At 49.7% G+C, this 27,357-nt stretch overlaps 1 protein-coding gene across 1 annotated transcript in view; it reads right to left on the bottom strand.

The window, feature by feature from the left end:
* LOC144610705 (uncharacterized) overlaps nucleotides 1–27,357 on the bottom strand; it is a 197,394-nt gene that overhangs the window by 35,543 nt on the left and 134,494 nt on the right. The window contains 10 exon segments of the mRNA XM_078429606.1: nucleotides 938–1,139; nucleotides 4,722–4,950; nucleotides 6,189–6,341; nucleotides 6,988–7,107; nucleotides 11,012–11,125; nucleotides 12,449–12,594; nucleotides 14,584–14,776; nucleotides 16,275–16,385; nucleotides 17,365–17,598; nucleotides 22,195–22,308. Of these exon segments, the coding sequence (XP_078285732.1) occupies nucleotides 938–1,139; nucleotides 4,722–4,950; nucleotides 6,189–6,341; nucleotides 6,988–7,107; nucleotides 11,012–11,125; nucleotides 12,449–12,594; nucleotides 14,584–14,776; nucleotides 16,275–16,385; nucleotides 17,365–17,598; nucleotides 22,195–22,308 (1,616 nt within the window).

The following is a 27,357-nucleotide window of genomic DNA, read 5'->3' as shown; positions in this document are numbered from 1 at the left end:
GGGAGAGCTAGAGAGATGGAGGGGAGAGCTAGAGAGATGGAGGGGGAGAGCAAGAGAGAGATGGAGGGGAGAGCTAGAGAGATGGAGGGGGAGAGCTAGAGAGAGATGGAGGGGGAGAGCTAGAGAGAGATGGAGGGGGAGAGCTAGAGAGATGGAGGGGGAGAACTAGAGAGGGATGGAGGGGGAGAGCTAGAGAGAGATGGAGGGGGAGAGCTAGAGAGAGATGGAGGGGGAGAGCTAGAGAGATGGAGGGGGAGAGCTAGAGAGATGGAGGGGGAGAACTAGAGAGAGATGGAGGGGGAGAGCAAGAGAGAGATGGAGGGGGAGAGCTAGAGAGATGGAGGGGGAGAACTAGAGAGGGATGGAGGGGGAGAGCTAGAGAGAGATGGAGGGGGAGAGCTAGAGAGATGGAGGGGGAGAGCTAGAGAGATGGAGGGGGAGAGCAAGAGAGAGATGGAGGGGAGAGCTAGAGAGATGGAGGGGGAGAGCTAGAGAGAGATGGAGGGGGAGAGCTAGAGAGAGATGGAGGGGGAGAGCTAGAGAGATGGAGGGGGAGAACTAGAGAGGGATGGAGGGGGAGAGCTAGAGAGAGATGGAGGGGGAGAGCTAGAGAGAGATGGAGGGGGAGAGCTAGAGAGATGGAGGGGGAGAGCTAGAGAGATGGAGGGGGAGAACTAGAGAGAGATGGAGGGGGAGAGCTAGAGAGATGGAGGGGGAGAGCTAGAGAGAGATGGAGGGGGAGAGCTAGAGAGATGGAGGGGGAGAGCTAGAGAGATGGAGGGGGAGAGCTAGAGAGAGATGGAGGGGGAGAGCTAGAGAGTTAGAAGGGGAGATATAGATAGAGAGGGTGGAGTAGAGAGTACAGGGGTTTCGGGGAGAGGGGGCAGGGATATAGAGTGGGGATTTGAGAGAGAGATGTTGTCAGGTAGTCCCTTACCTGACACCGTTCCCCGGTGTAGCCTTGGGGGCAGGTACACCTGTACGACTCCAGCCCGTCCACACACACCCCACCATTCAGGCACGGCTGGGAATCACACTCATCGATGTCGTGCTGGCAATTGGAACCTGCGAAGCCCGCGCGGCAGTGGCAGGTGTACGTGTTCACACCGTCGGCGCAGGTGCCTCCGTTGAAGCAGGAGCTGGAGAAAAAAAGTGCGGCACCATGGTTTGCCCTGTGAGCTGGAGCAGTCCCGACTCAATCATCCCGGCCCTCAGGCACGATGACCCATCCAACCAGTGAGAGATACCAGCAAATAACCAACTACAGCGGTAGAGTTGCTGCCTTACAGCGCCAGAGACCCAGGTTCAATCCTGACCTCAGGTGCTGTCTGCAAGGAGTTTCTATGATCTTCCTGTGACCCCGTGGTGTTTCTCTACGTGCTCCGGTTTCCTCCCACACTCCAAAGACGTACTCTGTAGGTCCATTCGTCCCAGTTAAGGCGCTGTGCACACGGCAGCCAGCCGACAGTCGCTTACGTTTTTATTTCCCCTCACATTTAATTTCATTTTAATTTCACGTTTTTGATGTACCTTGGTGTGTGTTGTGACTGTTGGCAGGCCAATTTCCCTCCGGAGATTAATAAAGTGTATCGTATCGTATCGTAATTGGCTTGATATAATTGTAAATTGTCCCTCGTGTGCAGGATAGTGTTAGCGTGCGGGCTGATCACTGGTCAGCATGGACTTGGTGGGCCGAAGGGCCTGTTTCCGTTCAGTATCTCTAGTCTAAAGTCTAAACCTCAGGATATTCTGCTGCCAATGACCCGCAGTGATATTTCCCCAAAGTTAAAAGATGTTCTCAAGTAATAATCACACCTATGTGGCACCCGCTCACCGTTTGACCTGTTTTTACAAAATGTTAAATGGTCAGCTCGACATAGATTACCACATCTACACCAAACCCAAACCTATCAGGAGAAGACGAGGGCATTCAATTCAATTTGAGATACCAGCTATCAAGACAGATGTGTATAGCGATCCATTCTTCCCTCGCACAATTAAAGCATGGAATAGTCTTCACCTTACTAGTTACTCAACCAGACACAACTACATTTAAGGCAGCTCTTCTTCTCCAAGAAGCCCTTCTTGCTTAAGTCCATACTCCACCACCTCCTGTTTAAATTCCATTTGGAATATTTGGGGGGAACCAAGAACCATTTTAAGATATCCAATGAAGCACTTTTGAAGTGCCGCCATTGTGGCCATGTTGGAAAATTATCCGTAGAAGCGGTGAAGTTCAGCCAATGGATTACCCCATGATCCTTGACTTACAGAACTAACTAATACATTGTCTGTTGTACAGGGCCATAGCTCCCTGACAGTTGCAACACAAGTAGGTAAAGCTTCGAAGGGTGCAGAGAAGATTTACCAAGATGTTGCGTAGACTCAAGGGAGTGAGCTAGGCAGATGTTGGGCAGGCTAGGGCTTTATTCCTTGGAGCGCAGGAAGATGAGGGATGATCTTATAGAGGTTTACGAAATCATGAGAGGAATAAATTGGGTAAACACACAGTCTTTTGCCCAGAGCAGGGACTCAAGGTTAAGGTGAGGGGGGGGGGGGGGGGGGGGGAAGATTTAATAGGAACCTGAGGGGTAACTTTCTTTACACAAAGGGTGACAGGTGTATGGAACAAGCTGCCGGAGGAGGTAGTTGAGGCAGGTCCTATCGCAACGTTTAGACAGTACATGGATAGGGTCGGTTTAGAAGGATATGGGCCAAAAGCAGGCAGGTGGGACTAGTGTAAATGGGGCATGTTGGTCGGCGTGGGCAAGCTGGGCCTAAAGGCTTGTTCCCACGCTGTGACTGAATGGGAAAGAAGGCGTATGGTATGCCTGCCTTTATCAGTTGGAGTACTATGAGAGTCAGGAAGTCGTGTTGCAGCTTTACAGGACTTTGACTTGGCGGCGTTTGGAGAATTGTGTGCAGGTGGAAATGCAGGGGATTGAGCGATATGGATCATGTGCAGGCAGAGGAGATAGGTTTACTTGACAAAACTATCTGTGTCTAAATCTAGAGAATATTAAAACAATATTCTTTGGGCTCATTGAGATTCTCCCAGCAGGGAACTCTGCTTGTTTTCTTGGGCTGAATAAAGAGCTGTTACATCAACAGCTTCGGTCTCTGTGTGACTCACACAAAGCGCAGTAGTCCTGACAAGCTGGAATATACAAGCTAAAACTTGTAGGTTTAACCTCGACAGGTACAATTTCCCACTCCCTTTAAACTCACGTTGGAAAACAAAGTGCAATAAATACGTCTTGCGATATTAAAAAGGAATAATATTCAATAATACATCATCGTTCCATAATCCGGAAAATCTGCCAGTCCAGCACCTGGGCATCCCGGATTATGGGAATGTTACTGTAGTATCAAACTGCGCCTGGTGTAAGACTGATAGCAAACTTGTCCGACAGCTAATGCGTGCAAGACAAAGTAATTCACACGGGTTGCGCAAGGCTACAGAGCAAACAGCCCCAGGCACTCAATACAACCCTGTTTAATCACGGGACTTGAGGGCCTGAGCTACAGGGAGAGGTTGGGCGGGCTAGGACTTTATTCCTTGGAGCGCAGCAGGCTGAAGGGTGATCCTCTGGTGGTGTAGATAAACATGAGGGGAGTTGAGAGGGTGAGTGCACAGTCTTTTAGCCAATGTAGGGGAAGCAAGAACCAGCGGGCATGGGTTTAAAGTGAGAGGAGAAAGATTTCATAGGAATCTGAGGGGCAACTTTTTCCACACAGAGGGTGGTGGGTGCATGGAATGAGCTGCCAGAGGAGGTAGTTGAGTGGGTACTATAACAACTTTAAAAGACATGTGAATAAGAAAGATTTAGAGGGAAATGGACCAAATGTGGGCAGGTGGGACTAGTATAGATGGAACATGTTGGTCGGCATGGGCAAGTTGGGCCGAAGAGCCTGTTTCCATGCAGTATGATTATGGGGTCTAGTGTGTGGGTTGTCTCTTTGGGTATACAAACATCTCAAGCATTCACTGACAGTACATACCTGTAATATAACATCAATAACTAGTGATAATTCTTGTTTAATGAGATGAGTAAACGTGAATGTCCTGTCCATTTGAGACAAGCACGAGGTAGACACAAAATGCTGGAGTAACTCAGCGGGACAGGCATCATCTCTGGAGAGACGGAATGGGTGACGATTCGGGTCGAGACCCTTCTTCATGAAGGGGGACCTTCATTATTTCAAATTGGTTGCCTTATCTTTAGCTACTCTCGGTAATTTTCCAACATTACGATTGTAACGGCACCTCAAAAATGTGTCATGGAAATCATGAGAGGAATAGATTGGGAGGAGCAAAGAGTCTCTTGCCCAGAGCACGGGAATCGAGAACCATAGGTTTAAGGTGCGGGGAGGAAGATAGGAAAATGAGGGGGAAATTTTTTCACACAAAGGGTGGTAAATGTATGGAATGAGTTGCCAGAGGAGGTAGCTGAGGCAGGTACCATCGCAACGTTTAAGAAACATTTGGACAGGTACATGGATGAATAGAACAGGTTTGGAGGGATATGGGCCAAACGCAGTAGGTGGGACTAGTGTGGATGGGACATGTTGTTCGGCGTGGGCAAGTTGGGCCCAAGGACCGGTTTCCACGCTGTAGGACTCTACGACTCTATCTTACAATGGAGTCGGGAGGTGTCATGTTTATTTTAGGACATCTTTTGGCAGCGGTAGGGAGGGGCAGGGTTCACTAAGTCACTGACCTCTCGGTGCAGTCCTGAATGTTGTTCTCGCAGTGCAGTCCATTGAAGCCAGCCTTGCAGCTGCAGGTGTAGCTGTTGACGTAGTCTGCGCAGGAGCCCCCGTTGCGACAGGGGCTGCTCTCGCACTCGTTCACCGCCTCCGCGCACCGGGCGCCCGCGAAGCCGGGCAGGCAGCTGCAGACAAACGAGTTGACGCCATCGTGACAGGAGCCGCCGTTCACGCAGGGATCTGAGGCGAGAAAACAATAACCAAACGCTGGCAAAAAACGGACAAACAGTGCTGGAATAACTCAGGCAGCACCTGTGGAGAACATGGATAGGCGACGGTTCCAAACTCTCCCCATTGCTCAGGCCTCAAGTCATAAATATCTGCACTCTTTCCATCTTAACGACATCTTTTCTACAGCATGGTGACCAAAACTGAACACAATACTCCAAATACCAACATCTTGTTCAACTGGACATAACATCCCTGCTTCTACACTCTATTCCCTGACTGATTGAGGCCAATGTGCCGAAGCCCTTCTTGACTACCCTATCTGCCTGTGATGTCACTTTCACTATGTACTATGTGCTATGTGCCTGCACTCCTAGATCCCTCTACTCTACAACACTCCCCAGAGCCCTTCCATTAACTGTGAGTTCCTCCACTGGACCAAATCTTTTACCTCCATGGGTGCAGGAGTCAAAATGGACTGAAGAAGAAGAGGCCAATCCCTGGAAGTTCAGAGCAAGCGAGTTCTGGCCTCGTTGTTTGGGTCGATGGATATTTCTTTAAAAAGGAAGAGGCTCGTCTTGAAATACAGGCATCTGGACCCTGGCCACCAGTGTTTGGGGGAGTGATCTCAAGGTGATGGAGCACAGGGACTGGAGGAAGTCAAAGACATTGGGAGAGCCAAGAAGAACTCTGCCACAGTTCAGTTTAGTTTGGAGATATAGCATGGAAACAGGCCCTTCAGCCCACTGAGTCCACGCCGACCATCGATCACCAATTCACACTACAGGTGCTCCTCAACTTACGATGGGGTTATGTTCCGAGAAACCCATCAGAAACCGAAAATATCGTACGTCGAAATGCATTGAATACACGCGATCACGTGGCCGGAAGCGAGCGGGGGGCTCGCTAAGGGTCGCTGCCGTTTGTACCATCGCAAAGTCGAACTATCGTAAGTCGGGGTGCACCTGCAGTTCTATGTTATTCCACTTTTTCATCCACTCCCTACACATTAGGGGCAATTTCCAGAGGGTCAATTCACACTTTTTTGTGATGTGCAAGGAAATCAAAGCACCCGGAGGAATCCACACAGTCAGAATGGAATCTAATCGAAGGGTTGAACTGGTCTCACCGTGGCTTAGTTTCAGGAACCAACGGAGAGAGCAGAAAGTGAAACTTTTAAGATAGGTTTTATGTTGCTGCAATTGCACGCACGATAAAACGCTGATGCTGAATCATTAATAAACACTCACTTGGATAACAGTCGTTGATGTCAGTCTCACAGTTGTGACCTGCAAAGCCCGGCCCACACGCACAGAGGTAGCTTCCCAACGTGTTGGTACAGGTGCCTCGATTCTTGCAAGGGTTGGATGCACACTCATCAACATCCACTTGACAGATCCGACCTGAGGGTGTAGGTGTGTGCGTGAGAGATAGCGAGAGAGAGAGAGAGAGAGAGAGAGAGAAAGGAGACGATAAAATACCATGGACCACACTCCATTGAGCAAAGAATACTTAACGTGCATTTGCGTAACACACAAAATTACCAGCAAAGTGCACAGAGTGCTGGAAGAACTCAGTGGGTCAGGCAGCATCTGGGGAGGGAATGCACAGAGTGCTGGAAGAACTCAGTGGGTCAGGCAGCATCTGGGGAGGGAATGCACAGAGTGCTGGAAGAACTCAGCGGGTCAGGCAGCATCTGGGGAGGGAATGGACAGGTGGCATTTCAGGTTGGGACTCTTCTTCAGACCCTTGATTGTGAAGAAGGGTCCCAGCCTGAAACATCACCTGTCAGTCTGAAGAAGGGCCTCGACCCGAAACGTCACCTGCCAGTCTGAAGGGTCCAGACCTAAAACATCACCTGCCGGTCTGCAGAAGGGTCTCGGCCCAAAATGTCTTCTGGCCATCTCCTCCCCAGATGCTGCCTGACCCACTGAAATCCTTCAGCACTCTGCTCTAGATTCCAACGTCTGCAGTTTCGTGGGTCCACACAACATGTCCCTCCTCATTCCCCGCTGCCAGGGAAGAAGGAGAAGCTCGGAGTCCAGTTACCTTGCCATCCGTCGGCACAGGTGCACACGAAGGCCTCGTAGTCAGGTGTGTGCTCGCAAAAGCCACCGTTCCCACACGGGTTGGGAGAACAGGGAACCAGGACGTTCTCACAGTTTTCTCCTGTCGACAGAGAAAGGAACAGTTGTCACCCACGGGTTATTGCTCGATGGGAGTGGTGATGGCAGGACCGTCTGGGGAAATGCATTCACGGGACGAGGCGGTCTGCCCAGTGGCGTTAGCAGGATTCCATCACCATTAACCCACCAACAGGTCAGACAAACATCAAGAGTCTTTCATTGTCATGTGTTCTGACAACAGCTCAATGACGTTCTTACTTGCAGGACATTTTCTATATACCCAATCAACAGTGTTAACTGGACATTTTAGTTAAACCCACCAATGGCATGAGTAATGGTCTCCCCATACACTGGTCGATCCATATACCCACCCAGTGGCAAGAGTAATAGTCTCTCCATACACCCACCCAGTCGCATGAACCAGGGGCCACAGTCTAAGAATAAAGGGGAGGCCATTTAAAACAGAGGTGAGAAGAAACTTTTTCACCCAGAGAGTTGTGAATTTGTGGAATTCTCTGCCACAGAAGGCAGTGGAGGCCAATTCACTGGATGGACTTAAGAGAGAGTTGGATAGAGCTCTAGGGACTAGTGGAATCAAGGGATATGGAAGAAGGCAGGCACAGGTTACTGATTGTGGATGATCAGCCATGATCACAATGAATGGCGGTGCTGGCTCGAAGGGCCAATGGCCTACTCCTGCACCTATTTTCTATGATAATCTTGCCCTGTATGTTATTCATGTTACTCCTTTTCTCATGTATTTGTACACTGTGGACGGCTTGATTGGAATCATGTATTGTCTTTCACTGTAGCGTTTCACTGTACACATGACTTTAAACTAAACTCAAACTCAAACTCCCTCCATTCATTCACCCAACAGGATTATCTCGTAGGTCTGAAGGTGAAATAGCTGAAGTAATTCAGTTACTTCGAGTGTCCCGGGGAGCCGGCGGTGTGGCGGGGGAGTCCCGGGGAGCCGGCCGTGTGGCGGGGGAGTCCTGGGGAGCTGGCCTTGTGGCGGGGGAGTCCCGGGGGGCAGTTGGTGTGGCGGGGGAGTCCCGGGGATCCGGCCGTGTGGCGGGGGAGTCCCGGGGGGCAGTTGGTGTGGCGGGGGAGTCCTGGGGAGCCGGCCGTATGGCGGGGAAGTCCTGGGGAGCCGGCCGTGTGGCGGGGGAGTCCCGGGGGGCAGGCGGTGTGGCGGGGGAGTCCCGGGGAGCCGGCCGTGTGGCGGGGGAGTCCCGGGGAGCCTTGAGGGCCCGATCCACCCACCGAACAACCGCGGCGCCAACGACCGGAACACGCCCCGGTAGGCCAGACTCCCCACACAGGCCTCCCAGGGGACAGCGGAGAAGCCGGGCGGCGAGCCTGACTGGGCCGAAGAGTCTCGGTGGCAGCAATGGGAGCCTTGGAGGTGACAAAGGGAGACTCGGCAGTGATGGAGCCTCGGCAGTGATGGAGCCTCGGCAGTGATGGAGCCTCGGCAGTGATGGAGCCTCGGCAGTGATGGAGCCTCGGTAATGGAGCCTCGGCAGTGATGGAGCCTCGGCAGTGATGGAGCCTCGGCAGTGATGGAGCCTCGGCAGTGATGGAGCCTCGGCAGTGATGGAGCCTCGGCGGTGATGGAGCCTCGGCAGTGATTGGGCCTCGGTGATGATGGAGCCTCGGCAGTGATGGAGCCTCGGTAATGGAGCCTCGGCAGTGATGGAGCCTCGGCAGTGATGGAGCCTCGGCAGTGATGGAGCCTCGGCAGTGATGGAGCCTCGGCAGTGATGGAGCCTCGGCAGTGATGGAGCCTCGGCAGTGATGGAGCCTCGGCAGTGATGGAGCCTCGGCAGTGGTGGAGCCTCGGCAGTGATGGAGCCTCGGCGGTGATGGAGCCTCGGCAGTGATTGGGCCTCGGTGATGATGGAGCCTCGGCAGTGATGGAGCCTCGGTAATGGAGCCTCGGCAGTGATGGAGCCTCGGCAGTGATGGAGCCTCGGCGGTGATGGAGCCTCGGCAGTGATGGAGCCTCGGCGGTGATGGAGCCTCGGCAGTGATTGGGCCTCGGTGATGATGGAGCCTCGGCAGTGATGGAGCCTCGGCAGTGATGGAGCCTCGGCGGTGATGGAGCCTCGGCAGTGATTGGGCCTCGGTAATGATGGAGCCTCGGCGGTGGTGGAGCCTCGGTGATGGAGCCTCGGCAGTGATGGAGCCTCGGCGGCGGCGGGAAACTCGGCGGTAGCGGAACGTGGGGGTGGGGGTGGGAAAGACAATGGGGACCCAGCGTGGGGGGACCGCCGTGAAGGAGGGGGTGGGGACTTTAGTTTAGAATCCTCTGCCCACGGGATAAGCATGCGTTTGTTTGATTGTTGTCCGTTCCGGTCCAGGCGCTGTGCACACGGCAACCAGCCAACAGTCGCTCGTCCTGGGCCTGGGCTGAAGGAGCCTCGGCAGTGATGTTTGTTTGATTGTTGTCCGTTCCGGTCCAGGCGCTGTGCACACGGCAGCCAGCCAACAGCCGCCTGTCCCTTTATCTTTTTGTTGCCCTTTTCATTCCAAGTTTCTGTGTACCTATTGTGTCGTGACTGTCGACAGACCAATTTCCCTCAGGGGATGAATAAAGTTTTCTCGTATCGTAATTGTGAAAAATAAGCAAAAGGGAAAGGTTCGGAGTGGTGTGGGGTCGGGGAGTTGCAGAGGCAGCAGGTTCATTTGCGGCGTTCATGGGGGATTTGGAAAGAGGTTGAGGGGAGAGATTAGCTGGCTTACTCTCGCACAAAATCAACGGCAATTTCTGTAACAAAAAAAACTTGGGAGTGGCACAGTGGGGGTGGGTTGCCAATCTATCATTTACAGTTGGAATTCCCCTTCCATGGTGGTTTGTTTCATAATATGAATCTTGACTGCCCATGGATGACGGACGTGTGGATGGATGACTCATATTAATAATTAATAGAAAGTATTCTTCTGGTTCAACTTGCAAGCAAAGTATTGGAGTGTTACACCCACAGGAGATTCACAAGCATGTTGTCAGGACCAGAGGGTGTGAGCTACAGGGGGAGGTTGAGTAGGCTGGGTCTCCATTCCTTGTAGCTCAGGAGAATGAGGGGTAATCTTAGAGAGGTGTATAAAATCATGAGAGGAATAGATCGGGTAGATGCACACAGTCTCTTGCCCAGAGTAGGTGAATCAAGGACCAGAGGACATAGGTTTAAGGTGAAGGGGAAAAGATTTAATAGGAATCTGAGGGCAAACCATTTCACTCCAAAGGGTGGTGGGTGTATGGAACAAGCTGCCAGAGGAGGTAGTTGAGGCTGGGACTATTCCAACCAGGGGCGCCAACTATCTCTCTCCAAATAAGGGACAAGGTGACGTCACCACCCCGCGCCGCACGTGACCTCACCCAGCCAGCGGCCACGCGCACCCGCTCAAACAATGGCGGCCGCCCGGGATGGGAGGCGGGTTGCTACACAACCTCCGTTCTGCAGCACCCGGGCCTACAGTGTCCGGGCCTACTCTGTCCGGACCTACAGCTTCCGGGCCTTCAGCGCCCCCCGGGGCCTAATACAGGATAAGGGCTGTCCCATAAGGGGTAAACCAATTTAGCCCAAAATACGGGATGTCCCGGCTAATACGGGACAGTTGGCAACCCTAATCCCAACGTTTAAGAAACAGTTAGACAGGTACATGGATAGGACAGGATTGGAGGGATATGGACCAAACACAGGCAGGCTCGGACTAGTGTAGCTGGGACATGTTGGCCGTTAACATGTGTGGGCAAGTTGGACTGAAGGGCCTGTTTCTACACTGTACGACTCTATGACACCCCTTACTGCTTTGGGTGTATCTGGTGGTCATTGGCATCTCTGGGCTGATCACTGACGAAACTTGTTAATGTTAAAATCAAAGCAGCCGCAAGCAGTAACTAGTGAGCTGGCTCAGTCCACCTGAGATTGGATTCTTACCTGTATAAGGCAGCTCACACTGGCAGAAGTAACTAGCAATTCCATCCACGCACACTGCTTTGTTCAAGCATGGGTTCGAGGCACAATCGTTGATATTGAGTTGGCAATGCTGACCTGTGTGAAGAAATAACATTGGATTCACTGCAAGGTCTACGTTTAGTCGGGCAGGCAGGCTACCTCCAGGCTAGGAGCACTTGAACAGCATATTTAGTAATAAAAGTAAGTATCTGTGTCCTTTAATTTTAAAGAGATTAGTTGAGAGTTTGTCTTTGTGCTGGGAGTTATTAAGAACCCGTGTATTCTACATATTCTAAAGGACATGGTAACACATTGAAAGACAACTTTGAGAGGGAATTTAGAGTCAGTGTGGAAATGGGCCCAACAGCCTGTACTGACCATCAAATATCCAATCACACTAATCTGATTTTATTAACATTACATTTATAGTGAAACCAGACTTCATGAGAGTACTCTACACACTTTATCAATGGATGATATCGAAATAATATATGGAGATGAATATTTTAGCGGTTTTGGTCTATTTGCCTTTGTGCTTTTTGTACCATACAATGTGGAGGCCCATTGGCAAACAGCTGCAAAATGGAATAACGGGAGAGTTTTCCTCAAGAACTGTCACGATGGGCCAAATGGACTGGAATCCAACTCACAGGAACACCAAATGTTTTGGGAGACAAACGGTAATTTGACTTTCACTACGAGGGGATTTGAGTGCAGGAGTAAACACAACTGTGCAGGGACTTGGAGAGGGTACACCAGGAGAACTGGGCACAGTTTTCATTGTCTAACCTTACATGAGGCATGCACTTGACACTAAACATCCACTCGACCAGCACAGGTAGGAAGAAACACCAGATGCTGATTTAAATCGAAGACAGGCACAAAATGCTGGAGTAACTCAGCGGGACAGGCAGCATCTCTGGATTTTGTGCCTGTTTGTGGCTTTTAAATAGAAATGTATACTTCATCTCCTATTTCTTATGTCCTTAAATAACAGGAGTCTTTAATATAAATTGGTTCACGTTCATCAATTCGGCCCGTCAAGTCTATTCCGCCATTCAATCATGGCTGATCTATCTCTCCCTCCTAACCCCATTCTCCTGCCTTTTCCCCATAACCCCTCTCACCGTACTAATCAAGAATCAGTCTGAAGAAGGGTCTCGACCCGAAACATCATCCATTCCTTCTCTCCTGAGATGCTGCCTGACCTGCTGAGTTACTCCAGCATTTTGTGAAATAAATACCTTCGATTTGTACCAGCATCTGCAGTTATTTTCTTACACTAATCAAGAATCTATCCATCCCTGCCTTAAAAAATATCAATTGACAGCCTCCACAGCCTACTGAGGCCATGAATTCCAATTAGGATAATTCGGATATCCAGTTAGGGTAAAGTTATACACGTTTTAGTCTACGCACCTCGAAAGCCCTCCTTGCATTTACAGATGTATCCGTTCACCAGGTCCGAGCAGCTCCCTCCATTCTGGCAGGGGTTGGAGTGACACTCGTCCTTGTCAATGCCACAGTTCACCCCGGTCCATCCCGATTCACAGTCACACTTGTACCTGGATATTAAGTTGCCGCAATTAATTTAGCCAGCGAACAAAAACAAAAATCGCAATAAGTTGAAGGTAAATCCCGAGAGGAATGTGGTGGGGGCAGGAGGCGGGAGAGAGGGAACGAGTCAGATAGAGGAGACCGAGAGGAAGAAAGCATGAGGATAGGGAGCGAGAGAAAAATGGAAGGAAAAAGGACAATGCAAAGCACGGGATGAAGCTGGAAAAAGAGGGGAAGGCGGCTCGAGAAGGAGGGAGATTGTGAGAGGGAGAAAGAGATAGGCAGTGCAAGAGAATGAATGAATGAATGAATGAATGCTTTATTGTCACAGTGAAATTCTTTGCTTGCATTCCCAAGGTATGCAAACAGTCGCCATGTAAAGGGCGCTGACAAAGTTACAAAGTATCCCGCGCTGGGCCCTTCTTTGTTCTTCCCCCCTCCCCTCACGCTGGCCGACCCACGCTCCAGGTCCAGAGGAAGCCCGAGGCAATAAGATGAAGAGCAGAAGGGAGGGATAGAAAGAGAGAGATGAGTGGCAAAAAGATAGAGAGAGAGAGAGAGAGAGAGAGAGAGAGAGAGAGAGAGAGAGAGAGAGAGCAGGAGATGGACAGTGTGGGAAAGAGTTGAAACGTGAGAGAGGAAGAAGTGGAATGGAATAGAGGTAGGTAAGCACGGGAAAGTGAGAAGCAGTGCGATGGTGAGAACGCCAGGAAGAGGCAGAGCGAGAAAACGGGAGAGTGAAAGAGAAGGAGCATGAGAGGGCATGTGAGAAAAAGAGATGGCACATGCAGGAGCTCCTGAGTGGGAGAGCGGGAGAGCACAGAGAAAGAGAGGGGGAGAGAGAGAAAGAAAGGCACAGAAAGACGAGGGAGGGACAGGGAGAGAACAGGTATAAAAAAGAGGGAGAAAGAGGGGAAATGTAGAATGGAAGTAAAAGAGTAAAGATAAAAGAATTTAAAAAAATTATGGATGATCAAAAAAGCGTAGAAAGAGGAAGACAGCTGTAAAAGACACGCTTCCCCGTTGAGAAAGTTAACAGAGGCAGGAGAGTGAAAGAAATGTAGTAGAAGGGAAGGAGATTGAGGAGTCCTTCTGCTGATTCCTGACCCATGATCCTTGTAGTGGAGAGCTTGGGAACTAAGCCTGGCAACCGTGAATGAAAGGGGACCCGCTGGGGATAACTTTAACCAAACTCATTCACCAGGAGGTAGATGGGATCAATGGAATGCTGGTTTTCCACACTGCCTGATTCCCAGGAAAGGGGAATGGAGTCACTGCGTGCAGCGGTAGAGTTGCTGCCTTACAGCGTCAGAGACCCGGGTTCCATCCACTTGCAGTGTTCAGCCACAGTTCAATTCTTCAATTAGATTCTATCCGTGTGTTCCTGACTACGGGTGCTGTCTGTACGGAGTCTGTACGTTCTCCCCGTGACCACGTGGGTTTTCTCCGGGTGCTCCGGTTTCCTCCCACACTCCAAAGATGTGCAGGTTTGTAGGTTAACTGGCTGTGGTAAGGATTGTAAATTGCCCCTAGTGTGCGTGTGGCATAGCGTTAGTGTACGGGGATCGCTGGTCGGCGTGGTCTTGGTGGGCTTCTGCGCTGTATTGTATCTCTAAAACAAAAGCTAAAACCAAAAACGAATTGACAGTGGCTAATTAACCTATCAACCGGCACATCTTTCGGATGTGGGAGTGGAGCAGAAGATCCAGGGGGGAGCTCCTGTGGTCAGGGAGAGGGGTGCAAACTCCACACTGACAGCAGTGAGCCAAACAGCCTGGTCCCGCGTTAAATCTCTAACCTCAACTAAACACAGTGTTGAGCCACTGTTGCATCCAATTCCATGGGATCCCTGAGTGGTGGAAATCCTTCATTTCTCCACTGCACCTTAGAGGGGGCAGACTGAGCCTGGATCTCAGAGCTCAGCCAAAGTGTCCAACGTGAAGAAGGGCAGGAGAGTGCAAGGCGATTCCCTCGCGCGTGATGCCCGGTTGCCTCACCCGTTGACGTCGTCGTGACACGAGCCGTGCACGCAGGGATTGCTGCTGCATTCATCCACCTCGGAGTAGCACAGGGGGTCGTGGTAGCCCTCGGGGCACAGGCAGGAGAAGCTGTCCTCGCCATCGATGCAGGTGCCCCCATTCTGGCACGGACCCGACGCACACTCGTCTATGTCAACGTTGCACTGCGAGCCTGGGCGAAGATAGGTAGAGGCACCGTTACAGGCTCGGCAATTCAACAGCAGTGTGCAAGACAGCCCGCAACACTGCGCACCTCCCCAACATGCCAACTAACCCACACCACCGCGGTGCTATGGGTTAGTTGGCATGTTGGGGAGACCAAACCCTTTCTTACTAAATGTAATGCAAAGGAACTGCAGATGCTGGTTTATGCCAAAGACAGACACAAAATGATAGCATCGTATGGGAGGCGCATTCCCAATCTCGTTGTACCCCTGTACAATGACAATAAAGATATATTGTATTGTATTGTATTGCAAATGCTGGGGTAACCCAGCGGGTCAGGCGGCATCCCTGGAGAAAATGGGAAGGGGATAATTTGGGTCAAAACTCTCATTCAGTATGAAGAGTGGTTCTGATCCAAAACCCAGCTGTTTGACAATAGTCAATAGGTGCAGGAGTAGGCCATTCGGCCCTTCGAGCCAGCACTACCATTCAATGTGATCATGGCTGATCATTCTCAATCAGTACCCCGTTCCTGCCTTCTTTCCATACCCCCTGACTCCGCTATCCTTAAGAGCTCTATCTAGCTCTCTCTTGAGTGCATTCAGAGAATTGGCCTCCACTGCCTTCTGAGGCAGTGAATTCCACAGATTCACAACTCTCTGACTGAAAAAGTTTTTCCTCATCTCCATTCTAAATGGCCCACCCCTTATTCTTAAACTGTGGCCGCTGGTTCTGGACTCCCCCAACATTGGGAACATGTTTCCTGCCTCTAACGTGTCCAACCCCTTAATAATCTTATATGTTTCGATAAGATCCCCTCTCATCCTTCTAAATTCGAGTGTACACAAGTTAACAGGCAACTGAACCATCCTAGCACAACTAGAGAGTCGTCCTGGATTACCGTCCAGCTCTCTGGAGACCCTCAGACTATCTTTGATCGGACTTTACTGGCTTTACCTTGCACTAAACGTTATTCCCTTTATCATGTTTCTGTACACTGTGGACGGCTCGATTGTAATCATGTACGATCTTTCCGCTGACTGGTTAGCACACAACAAAAGTTTTTCACTGTACCTCGGTACACGTGCCAGTAAACTACACTAAATTAAAGTGATCTAAACTGAACTAAAACTAAAACATGTTCTCCAGAGATGCTGCCTGACCTGCCGAGTGACTCCAGCACTTCAGAATCTGAATTACCTTCATTGTCATTCAAAATTAATTGAATGAAAATCATTTGCCACTCAGCCACAACAGTACAGAGTAAAAGACACAAGACACACAATTTTAACACAAACATCCATCACAGTGACTCCTCCAGACACCCCTTCACTGTGATGGAAGGCAAAAAAAAATCTTCTCTCTTCTCCCATGCTTCTCCCACGGACAGATAGTTCGACTTCTGCCGAGGCGACCGAGGCTTTGTGTCTATCTGTCAGTCTTACTAAACATGGTTAACGTCAACAATGCGAGACCGAGAGCATTGACAACCTTGGCGTACGTACCCATGAAGCCCGGCTTGCAGATGCAGTCGTAGTGGTTGATACCATCCTTGCAGATCCCGTAGTCACACGGTTGGCTGGCACAGTCATCGTGGTTAATCTCACAGTTCACCCCTGCAGTTAATGGTAACAATTATCAAGCGTCACAGGAGAGAATAGGGAGAGGGCGTTTAAGCCACCGGTCCATTTAATCTACCATTTGGATCGCATAGTGCCCAACCCCAGCCTGTCCATCTGTGCTTCCTCAGAGCTCTCATGTTCCAGCCCTGCCAAAATCCTGGTAAATTTACTCTCAACCATCTTCATGGCTATCATGTTGTTCCTTAATGTGCACATTACAGGTGCTCCTCAGCTTACGATGGGGTTACGTTCTGAGAAACCCATCGCAGACGGAAAATATTGTACGTCGAAATACACCCAATCACAAGGCCGGAAGTGAGCTGCGGCTCGCAAATGGTGCAGATGGTCGCTGCCATTTGCACCATCGCAAAGTCAACTATCGCAAGTGGAAGCATCGTGCGCAGCGGAGCATCTGGACTTAAACCATGAGGCCCTCAACCTCTCAATTCAACTCTTAGCCTTCCATGAAACTTGGAAGACTGTCTTTCATCTTGGACGCCAGCCTGAGTTTGATTCACTTCCCCAAAGGTTCACTGTGTCCGCCCCCAACCCCGTACACTAACACTATCCTATTCATGCACAGTATGCCAACGCTTCTCACTGCATCTCAGTACACCTGGCAATAATAGACAATAGACAATAGAAAATAGGTGCAGGAGAAGGCCATTCGGCTCTTCGAGCCAGCACCGCCATTCAATGTGATCATGGCTGATCATTCTCAATCAGTACCCCGTTCCTGCCTTCTCCCCGTACCCCCTGACTCCGCTATCCTTAAGAGCTCCAACCCCTTAATAATTTTATACGTTTCGATAAGATCCCCTCTCATCCTTCTATAATAAAGCAATGCGAATACATCTGGAACATAGAACAGTACAGTCCAGGAATAGGCTCTGCTACCCACAATGTTGTATATGTTGATGCTAAATCCTGTATTTTACAGGTGTATCCGAGAGAGGGCATCACTTATTTGTACCTGAGGTTCCCGGCAGGCAGTGGCAGCTGTACTTGTTCACCAGATCCATGCACTTGCCGGAGTTCTGGCAGGGGTTGCTGTGGCACTCGTTGATCTGGTTCTCGCAGCGGTAGCCGGTGTAGCCTGGCTCGCAGTGGCAGGTGAAGCTGGCAATGCCATCGCTGCAGGTGCCGTGGTGGCAGGGGTCGGGGCTGCAGTCGTCGATATTCCTCCCGCACACCTGCCCCTCGAATCCTGCCATCGGGGATGGAACACAGGGCAGGTTACACCGAGACCACATTGGACATCACGGTGGTGGCGGCACAGCGGTAGAGTTGCTGCCTCACTGCGCCAGAGACATGGGTTTGATTCTGACTGCTGGCGCTGTCTGTACGGAGTTTGCACGTTCTCCCCGTGACCTGCGTGGGTTTTCTCCGGGTGACAATATAGACAATAGACAATAGGTGCAGGAGGAGGCCATTCGGCCCTTCGAGCCAGCACCGCCATTCAATGTGATCATGGCTGATCATTCTCAATCAGTACCCCGTTCCTGCCTTCTCCCCATACCCCCTGACTCTGCTATCCTTAAGAGCTCTATCTAGCTCTCTCTTGAATGCATTCAGAGAATTGGCCTCCACTGCCTTCTGAGGCAGAGAATTCCACAGATTCACAACTCTCTGACTGAAAAAGTTTTTCCTCATCTCCGTTCTAAATGGCCTACCCCTTATTCTCAAACTGTGGCCCCTTGTTCTGGACTCCCCCAACATTGGGAACATGTTTCCTGCCTCTAACGTGTCCAACCCCTTAATAATCTTATACGTTTCGATAAGATCTCCTCTCATCCTTCTAAATTCCAGTGTATACAAGCCTAGTCGCTCCAGTCTTTCAACATATGACAGTCCCGCCATTCCGGGTGCTTCAGTTTCCTCCCACATTCCAAAGACGTACAGGTTTGTAGGTTAATTGACTTGGTAAAATTGTAATTTGTCCCTAGTGTGTGTAGGATAGTGTTAGCGTTTGGGGATCGCCAAGTCCGCAGCAAAGGGCGTATTTGTATCTCTAAACTAAACGGAGTCAATAACTGCTGCGATCTAAATGCAACCCTTTCTCTCACCCTCTTGATAACTAAAGAGTGAATTATACTGCCATCCCAGGAAGACAGAATGACTCTCTTGATGACAGATTGCCGAGTACAGTTTGGGGGTTTGCTGGGTCTTCAAAACAGAGCTTAAAGCTTTAGCCTTGGGATTAACGCAAGGCATGAAATGCAACCTCCAGCTGTCAGTATACAAGGCAGTCACTCATTCGGGAAGCGTGGGCAACGTTGGGAAATGTCGTGCTAATCCCGAGATTTGATTGCGGTCTCAGCTTCACCATTCGGAAGGGATTCTATTTCGAATGGGATGTGTAAGATTCCAGACGAGGTAAGCAGGGCAGATGCGGAGAGGTACTCCTCCATTTGGACAGTCTCGAAGAGATGCAGCCTGACCCGCGAAGTTATTCTGGGAATATGTGTCCTTCTAAGAGTCCAGAATGAAATAGGACAAGTCTCCTTGTACTAGGGACACAAGTCTCCAGAACAATTCACTGCGGAGGTTTCATTGATGAGTTTAAGCAGATTCCTGGATGTTAGGGGAATGTGGAGGAAATGGACAGGCGACGCTTCAAGGTCTGAATGGGGCCTGACCCTTAACATTGAATTTCAGTGTATCTTAATTGGTACATGTGACATTAAACTGACCTTGAAACCTTGAAAAACATCGCCTATCTATTTATCTCCACCACAGATGCTTGCTTAACCCGCTGAGTTACTCCAGTGCTTTGTGTATGTGGCCCAATTTTCTTCCATTTCCTGGTCCTACAACTGTTCAGCTATGCCCCAACCAGGATTGGGACCCGTCTCGTCTAGGTACAACTTGGTACACAGACTTGAGTCGTGTTTTGCATATACATGCGAACGGTTTTGAATGTTCCTACAATGATTCATCCAGTAACAGACTTGGAATCTCTTATGTACCCAAAATCATCTAAAAAACACAATAACTTCCACCCCATCGGGCAGCACAATGGCGCAGCAGGTAGATCCGCTGCCTCACGGCGCCAGGAATCAGCGTTCGATCCTGACTATGGTGCTGTCTGTGAGGAGTTTGCACGTTCTGCCTGTGACTAAGTAGGTTTTCTCTGGGTGCTCCGGTTTCCTCCACTTCACAAATAACCTGTAAGTTAATCGGCTTCGAAGATGGACACAAAATGCCGGAGTAACTCAGCGGGACAGACAGCATCTAGTTGGCTTCTGTAACTTGCTCCAAGTGTGTAGGGAGTGGACACGACAGTGGGATAACATGGAACTAGTTGGGGAGTCGGGGGAAACTTTTTCTCGACGGAGATGCGATTTTTTTTTCGTATCGTATCTCCGTCCACACTGCGGCCTAACATCGAGGAGTTGGCGGCCTTTGCCGGAGACCGACTTTGAGAGCTCCACCGCGGGAGCGTGCGGACTTAACGTCACGGAGCCCGCGATCCCTGTCAGGGGTCGACTTTGGGGCTCCAACCGCGGGAGCCTTGCGGGCTTTATCATCACGGAGCTCACGGTCTCCAGTTAGAGACTGGCTTCGGGGAACTCCAAGCCGCGGGAGCTTTGACCGCCCGACGCGGGAGCTTCGACCGCCCGACTGCGGGAGCTTCGATCGCCCCAATCTCGATGGTTCGACTGCCCCGACCGTGGGAAAATAAAAGAGGAAGAAAATTGGACTTTATTGCCTTCCATCACAGTTAGGAACATGGGGAATCCGCTGTGGTGGATGTTTATGTTAACTTTTATGTAGCTGTGCCTCTTGTTGCTTTTTTGATTAGTATCGCTGTATGGTAATCCGAATTTCACTGTACCTTAATTGGTACACGTGACAATACACTGACCTTGAAACTACCGCGAACAGGTGATGGATGGTCGGCGTGGACTAAAGGGCCTGTGGGTTGTAAGGCCTGTTTCCCTGCTGCATCTCTAAACTCTCAAGCATTTGTACAATGGGTTTCACAGTTGCTGCTCATGCCTGTGCTGCGGACGGACTGCCATCAGTGTTCTCACACCCATGCATTCACCTCTGGACTGAGCCCTGTAGCCCTGAGCCCCTCTAGCAGGGGGGTAAAGGAAAAATGGGAGGGAGGGCTGCCTGGAAAAATTGCACAAACCGGCTATTGTTCGGCAGAATATTCTATGAACTGTCTGCACAATAGACATCATATCCAACAGGCCTCCCTGGTGCCTGGGTATAGATCCTGTGAATACTAATCAGGCTTGCCTGAACAATACAGCTTTATCTATTCAAAGGGCCCTGTTAGTGTCAGTCCACTCACACACAGGGCTTGATTTTTTTTTTCCACTGTTCATCTGTATATAAATGTAACATCTTCTGAAAAATGACACCAGAACCCTTCCTCTAACCCCCTTGACGGGACCGGGATAAACCTTTGTCTCAAACCTGGGTATCGAGCATTTGAAAGGTCTTTTAATATCCAGCCCCCAAGTTCATTGGCGCCCTCGATATTTTCCTTCCTGTTTCCTCCACTTTGACATTTGAGCAAAGGCAGATGTATTTTTATGTGAGACTATCTTAAATCGTTTTATCACTGAAATAACGGTGGGATGATAAATATCATCAGCTGAGGCTTAATTGCACAGAAAGATAGAGAGTTGAGTTCTTATTTTGATGCCTCGTGTACTTTGAACTGTCAAGTGCAATGTTCAGCTGTGGCTAAAAGGAGTTGCAACAAAGAACTCGTCAGAGAACGGTGTAAGATAGAACTGCAGATGCTGGTTTAAACTGAAGATGGACACAAAAAGCTGGAGTAACTCGGCAGGACAGGCAGCATCTCAGGAGAGAAGGAATGGGTGACGTTTCGGGTCGAGACCCTTCTTCAAACTGAAGAAGGGTCTCGACCCGAAACGTCACCCATGCCTTCTCTCCAGAGATGCTGCCTGTCCCGCTGAGTTACTCCAGCTTTTTGTGTCTATCTTCGTCAGAGATCTGCATCTGCTTTAATACGGATGGCAGGAGCACTCGATCCAGAGGTGTGTTTACACAGCTCTGCTTTGTGTACAACCCCTGGGGCCGTGCGGGCTTGGGATCAGGTGAAGGATGGGGTTCATTCTTGTAGCTCCCCACTGCCCACCATCACTCAGTTCATTCCTTGGGGCCTTGAACCCAACATTAGTGAAGGAGAGACGATGGGATGGGATGTGGAGTGGGAAAGGGGGAGAATATATAATGCAGCAAAAACAAAAAGTAGGTTATGTGCAGGAAGGAACTGCAGATGCTGGTTTACACCGAAGACAGACACCGAAGACAGACGCAGGCAATATCTCTGGAGAGAAGGAATGGGTGACATTTCAGGTCGAGACCCTTCTTCAAAAGTAGGTTATTGTAGGCCATTTTCTGCAGTATTTAGCTCGTTTTACATTCTAACCCTCTCTGGCATGTCTCTTCCACTGACTGGTTAGCACACAACAAAAGCTTTTCACTCTATCTCGGTGCACGTGGCAATAAACTAAACTGTAACTGGGGGTTCGTGCCTTTGGAGTTGAATAGCCGCGGGAGTGCGGAATTCTTTTATTACATAAACATGCTCGATTGCCACAGAGGGACTGAGTGTAAAAGGAGCTAAATACTGCAGCTGCTCGGTTCTTTAGGTAATCAGTGAACAAAGTTGGAGCCTCTGACCGAGGAGGCATTGCAAGTAGAACGGCACTGAGGATCTGCTGAGCTGTCGGGGGGAGGGGAGGACGGCCGTGTGTCTGAGATAACTGGCGCTACGTGATCCCGGGCTTTGACTGCTCAGAGGTCAGTGGCTCACCCTCTGCACATTTGCATTCGTATCCATTGGGCCTGTCGATGCACTTGGCTCCATTCTGGCAGGGAGTGCTCGCACATTCGTCAATGTCAATGTGGCACATTGCTCCAGCGAAGCCTGCAGAGAGAAAAGGGAGAACATAAGTCTGTGCTCCCCCGCGGTCAATCTCTTCCCCTCTGACATCAGGCTTCCGAACGGTGCTTCCATAAGCTGGGGTACTGTCCAATTTACCTCTACCCCATTGCAGACATTGGACTTTGAAACTTGGACAATGCTGAGAACAACATTCTGCACTTTACTATCTAATGCAGTCACAGAGTCTTATAGCATGGAACAAGACCCTTCAGCCCAACTTGCCCACAGCACCCAACATGTCCCATCTACACTAGTCCCACCTGGCCACGTTTGGCTCATGTCCCTCTAAACCTGTCCTATCCATGTACCTGCCTTAACTGTTTCTTAAACATTGTGATAGTCCCAGCCTCAACCACCTCTTCTGGCAGCTCGTTCCATGCACCCACCACCCTTTGTGTGAAAAAGTTACCCCTCAGATTCCTATTAAATCTTTTCCCCTTCACCTTAAACCTATGTCCTCTGGTCCTCGATTCCCCTTGATGTTGTCCCCTTTCCAGCGTGACAACATCTTTCCTAATAACTTGGTGCCCAGAACTGAACACAAACATGCACTTGAGTATGGCTTCACTGTATTTACGTATAAAGTTATCTGATCTATTTGGATAACATGCAAAACAAAGCTTTTCACTGTACCTCTGTGCACATGACAACAGTAAACATAAACCTAAGTCAATGGTTCAGACAAGCTCGAGGGGCTGAATGGCCTATGTACAGAGTCGATCACAATCTCAGTGATCTTGAATGGGTCAACCCTCCTGTGAGGGTCAAGGTTTACCATTAACAAGTTAATGACTTCACACAGACTTACTGGCTGGCTGTTGTATAATAAGTGTAAGAAAATAACTGCAGATGCTGGTACAAATCGAAGGTATTTATTCACAAAGTGCTGGAGTAACTCAGCAGGTCAGGCAGCATCTCAGGAGAGAAGGAATGGGTGATGTTTCGGGTCGAGACCCTTCTTCAGACTGATGTCAGGGGGGCGGGACAAAGGAAGGATATAGGTGGAGACAGGAAGATAGTGGGAGAACTGGGGAGGGGGGAAGAGAGGGACAGAGGAACTATCTAAAGTTGGAGAAATCAATGTTCATACCGCTGGGCTGCAAGCTGCCCAGGCGAAATATGAGGTGCTGTTCCTCCAATTTCCGGTGGGCCTCACTATGGCACTGGAGGAGGCCCATGACAGAAAGGTCAGACTGGGAATGGGAGGGGGAGTTGAAGTGCTCAGCCACCGGGAGATCAGGTTGGTTAAGGCGGACTGAGCGAAGGTGTTGAGTGAAACGATCACCGAGCCTGCGTTTGGTTTTGCCGATGTAAAGAAGTTGACATCTAGAGCAGCGGATGCAATAGATGAGGTTGGAGGAGGTGCATGTGAACATCTGTCTCACCTGGAAAGACTGTTTGGGTCCTTGGATGGAGTTTAGGGGGGAGGTAAAGGGACAGGTGTTGCATCTTGTGCGGTTGCAGGGGAAAGTGCCCGGGGATGGGGTGGTTTGGGGAGGAAGGGACGAGCTGGCTGTTGTATGATCATTATTCCCATTGGAGATAGCTGGAGCCTCCCCTCAAACCTGTTCCACCATTCAATAAGATTACAGCACGGTGGCGCAGCGGTAGAGTTGCTGCCTTACAAGTAATGTCGGAGACCTAGGTTCGATCCCGGCTGTGGGCGCTGTCTGTACAGAGTCTGTACGTTCTCCCTGTGACCTGCGTGGGTTTTCTATGAGATCTTCGGTTTCCTCCCACACTCCAAAGACGTACAGGTTTGTAGGTTAATTGGCTTGGTAAATGTAAAAATTAAGCTCTAGTGGGTTTTGGATGGTGTCAATGTGCGGGGATCGCTGGTCGGCGCGGACCCGGTGGGCCGAAGGTAAACTATTATGGACAAGCTATTATTTGGTCAACTCCATATTCCAGCATATCCTCAATCCTCCATTATCCAAAAATTCTGTCCATCTCGGCTGTGAGTATGCCAAATGATTCAACATACTCAGGCAATACTTATATTCCTCTCGAGCACAGTTGGTTTTTGTACAAGACTTATGCCGCTCAGCGGCACGGTGGCACAGCGGTAGAGTTGTTGCCTTACAGCACCAAAGACCCAGGTTTCATCCTGACCACAGGTGCTTGTCTGTACGGAGTTTTATGTTCTCCCCGCGGCCTACGTGGGTTTTCTCCGGGAACTCCGGTTTCCTCCCATACTCCAAAGACGTACCCTTTAGAGGTTAATTGGCTTGGTGTAATTGTAAATTGGCCTTAGTGTGTGCAGGATAGTGTTAGTGCGTGGGGATCGCTGGTCGGCACGGACTCGGTGACCAAAGGGCTTGTTCCCGTGCTGAAACTCTAAACAAAACTTAAGAAGACACTCCTCTTCATCTCTATTTAAATGGATGACTCCCTTATCCAATGCTCCTTGCATTTGGATATCCCCCTAAGAGAAGCATCTCTGGAGAGAAGGAATGGGTGACGTTTCGGGTCGAGACCCATCTTCAGACCAATGTGCTTTGCACAAAAGACGGAATTAAAGAACACTGCTGTGGTTGACAGTGGGAGCACCTATGTTGTAGAGTGGGCACAAAGTGCTGGAGGAACCCAGCGGGTCAGGCAGCACCTCTGGAGAAATAGGATGGGTGACCTTTCAGAAACGCCACCAATTCATTTTCACCAGAGATGCTGCGTGACCCTCTGAGTTACTCCAGCACTTTGTGTCTATCTTCGATATAAACCAGCATCTGCAGTTCCTTCCTACACACGAGCCACCAAGGTTCATTCACCAAGGTTCAAGGGGTCAGGTGAATGGCACACTCGGCCAGCTTGATGCAAACCCCTAGTGGATCTCTGAGCAACCTTCTCATGGAGTCTTTTCAATGCAGCCACCTCTAATCTACTTGTACTTTATCCGTGCTCACAATCCAGACTCAGAAGATGAGGTCCCATTCTGGAAACGTGAGTAGAAAGTGCACACTGAAACTACTGCAAAGAGTGAAAGACTGCTGCATTATCACTGGAACCATCCTTTGGATGACAATAGACAATAGGTGCAGTAGGCCATTCTTGCCAGCACCACCATTCAATATGATCATGACTGATCATTCTCAATCAGTACCCCGTTCCTGCCTTCTCCCCATACCCCCTGACTCCGCTATCCTTAAGAGCTCTAACTAGCTCTCCCTTGAATGCATTCAGAGAATTGGCCTCCACTGCCTTCTGAGGCAGTGAAAATTCCACAGATTTACAACTCTCTGACTGAAAAAGTTTTTCCTCGTCTCCGTTCTAAATGGCCTACCCCTTATTCTTAAACTGTGGCCCCTGGTTCTGGATTCCCCCAACATTGGGAACATGTTTCCTGCCTCTTACATGTTAATAATCTTATACGTTTCGATAAGATCCCCTCTCTTTCCTTCTAAATTCCAGTATATACAAGCCTAAATTAAGTGTATACAAGGATGAGAAGAGAAGATGCCCCAGCATTATTTTAAAGAGTTCCACAGACATGCAGCCCAGTACCCTGGCACACGTAACTGCTTAGTCATTTGGGCAGCACAGTGGCACAGCTGATAGAGACCTAGTAGAACATGGTGCGGAGACCTGGGTTCAATCTGAACCTCAGGTGCTGCCTGTGTGGAGATTGCACGTTCTCCCTGTGACTGCGTGGGTTTCCTCTGGGTGCTCCAGTTTCCTTCCCAATCCCAAAGACGTGCGGTTTTTTGTAGGTTGATTGGCCTCTGTAAATTGCCCGTATTGTGTAGGTGGTGGGGCATGCGAAAGTGGGATCACATAAGGCTAGTGTGAACGTCTGATCAATGGTTGATGTGGACTGAGTGGGCTGAAGGGCCTTTTCCATGCTGTATCTGTCAGTAAATTATCAATAAACCAAATGGTCATATCCTGCATGTGGGATCTTGATGTGCGCACATTAGCTGCAGTGTTTCCTGTTCTACAAGAGTGGCTGCACCTTGGTAAGTATATCATTTGTTGGCGAGGTGAGACTTTGAATTAAGGCAAGCACATTCCTTGTGTAAGAAGGAACTGCAGATGCTGGTTTAAACCAAAGATAGATGGCATACGCACACCCGAGATGGACAGAATTTCGGATAATGGAGGATTGAAGATATGCTGGAATATGGAGTTGACCAAAAAATGCTGGAGTAACTCAGCGGGTCAGGCAGCATCTCTGGAGAAACTTAGCTCATTCCTGAGCGAAAGAGACAATTTTGGGATGTGATACCTCAAGATCAGAAAACACACACAGCTGGAATCCAGATGTGCAAAGTTTGTCAACTTGTTTTCTCAATATTCACTGTTGGTTTTTTTTTAAAACAACTCAATCAGTCTATAGGTTGTGGGCACTGCCAGCATTTACTGCCCATCCTCAATTAACCCTTGAGTTGGTGGTCTCAAGTTGGCAGTTCTGCAGACACGTTTCTGACCAGGAGGACAACAGATGTCCTTCTCAGAAGCGCACCCTTGCACTTTAGGCACAAGGAACTGCAGGTGCTTATTAACCAAAAAGACACAAAGTGCTGGAGTCACTCAGCGGGTCAGGCGCCAAATCTGAAGAATATGGATAGGTGGCGTTTAAGATCGGGACCCTTCTTCAGACTGAGTGTAGTGGGGATGAGGGGCGGGGGGAAGAGAGGTGGGGGTGGAACAAAGCCTCGTGAGTGATAGGTGGATGCAGGAGAAAGGGGTTTTGATTGGCTGATGGTTGGATAAAGGCCAGAGATGGATAGACGAAAAAATGTGAGATTAGGATCTAAGGATGGAAGAGAGGTCAAATGTGAAGCCAGAGGTAGGAATACAGATGGAAAGGGCAGAAGGAAAAGCAAAATAGATGTGCATCGAGGTGGGGCACAGTGAAGAAAGGGGGGGGAGGGGGTAGGGGGAAGGAGGGGGGGGAACGGAGTTGTGTGTAAGTTAGTTACTAAAAATTGGAGAATTCAATGTTCATACTTGTAAGTTATCTAAGCAGAATACAAGGTGCTGTTCCTCTGAGAAGGACATTTGGTGTCCTCAACTGGTCAGGCGGAAAGATGT

The sequence above is a fragment of the Rhinoraja longicauda genome, chromosome 37, assembly GCF_053455715.1.
Source record: "Rhinoraja longicauda isolate Sanriku21f chromosome 37, sRhiLon1.1, whole genome shotgun sequence".
In the NCBI taxonomy this organism is placed as follows: Eukaryota; Metazoa; Chordata; class Chondrichthyes; order Rajiformes; family Arhynchobatidae; genus Rhinoraja; species Rhinoraja longicauda.
This window is presented reverse-complemented; position numbering and strand designations above follow the sequence as displayed.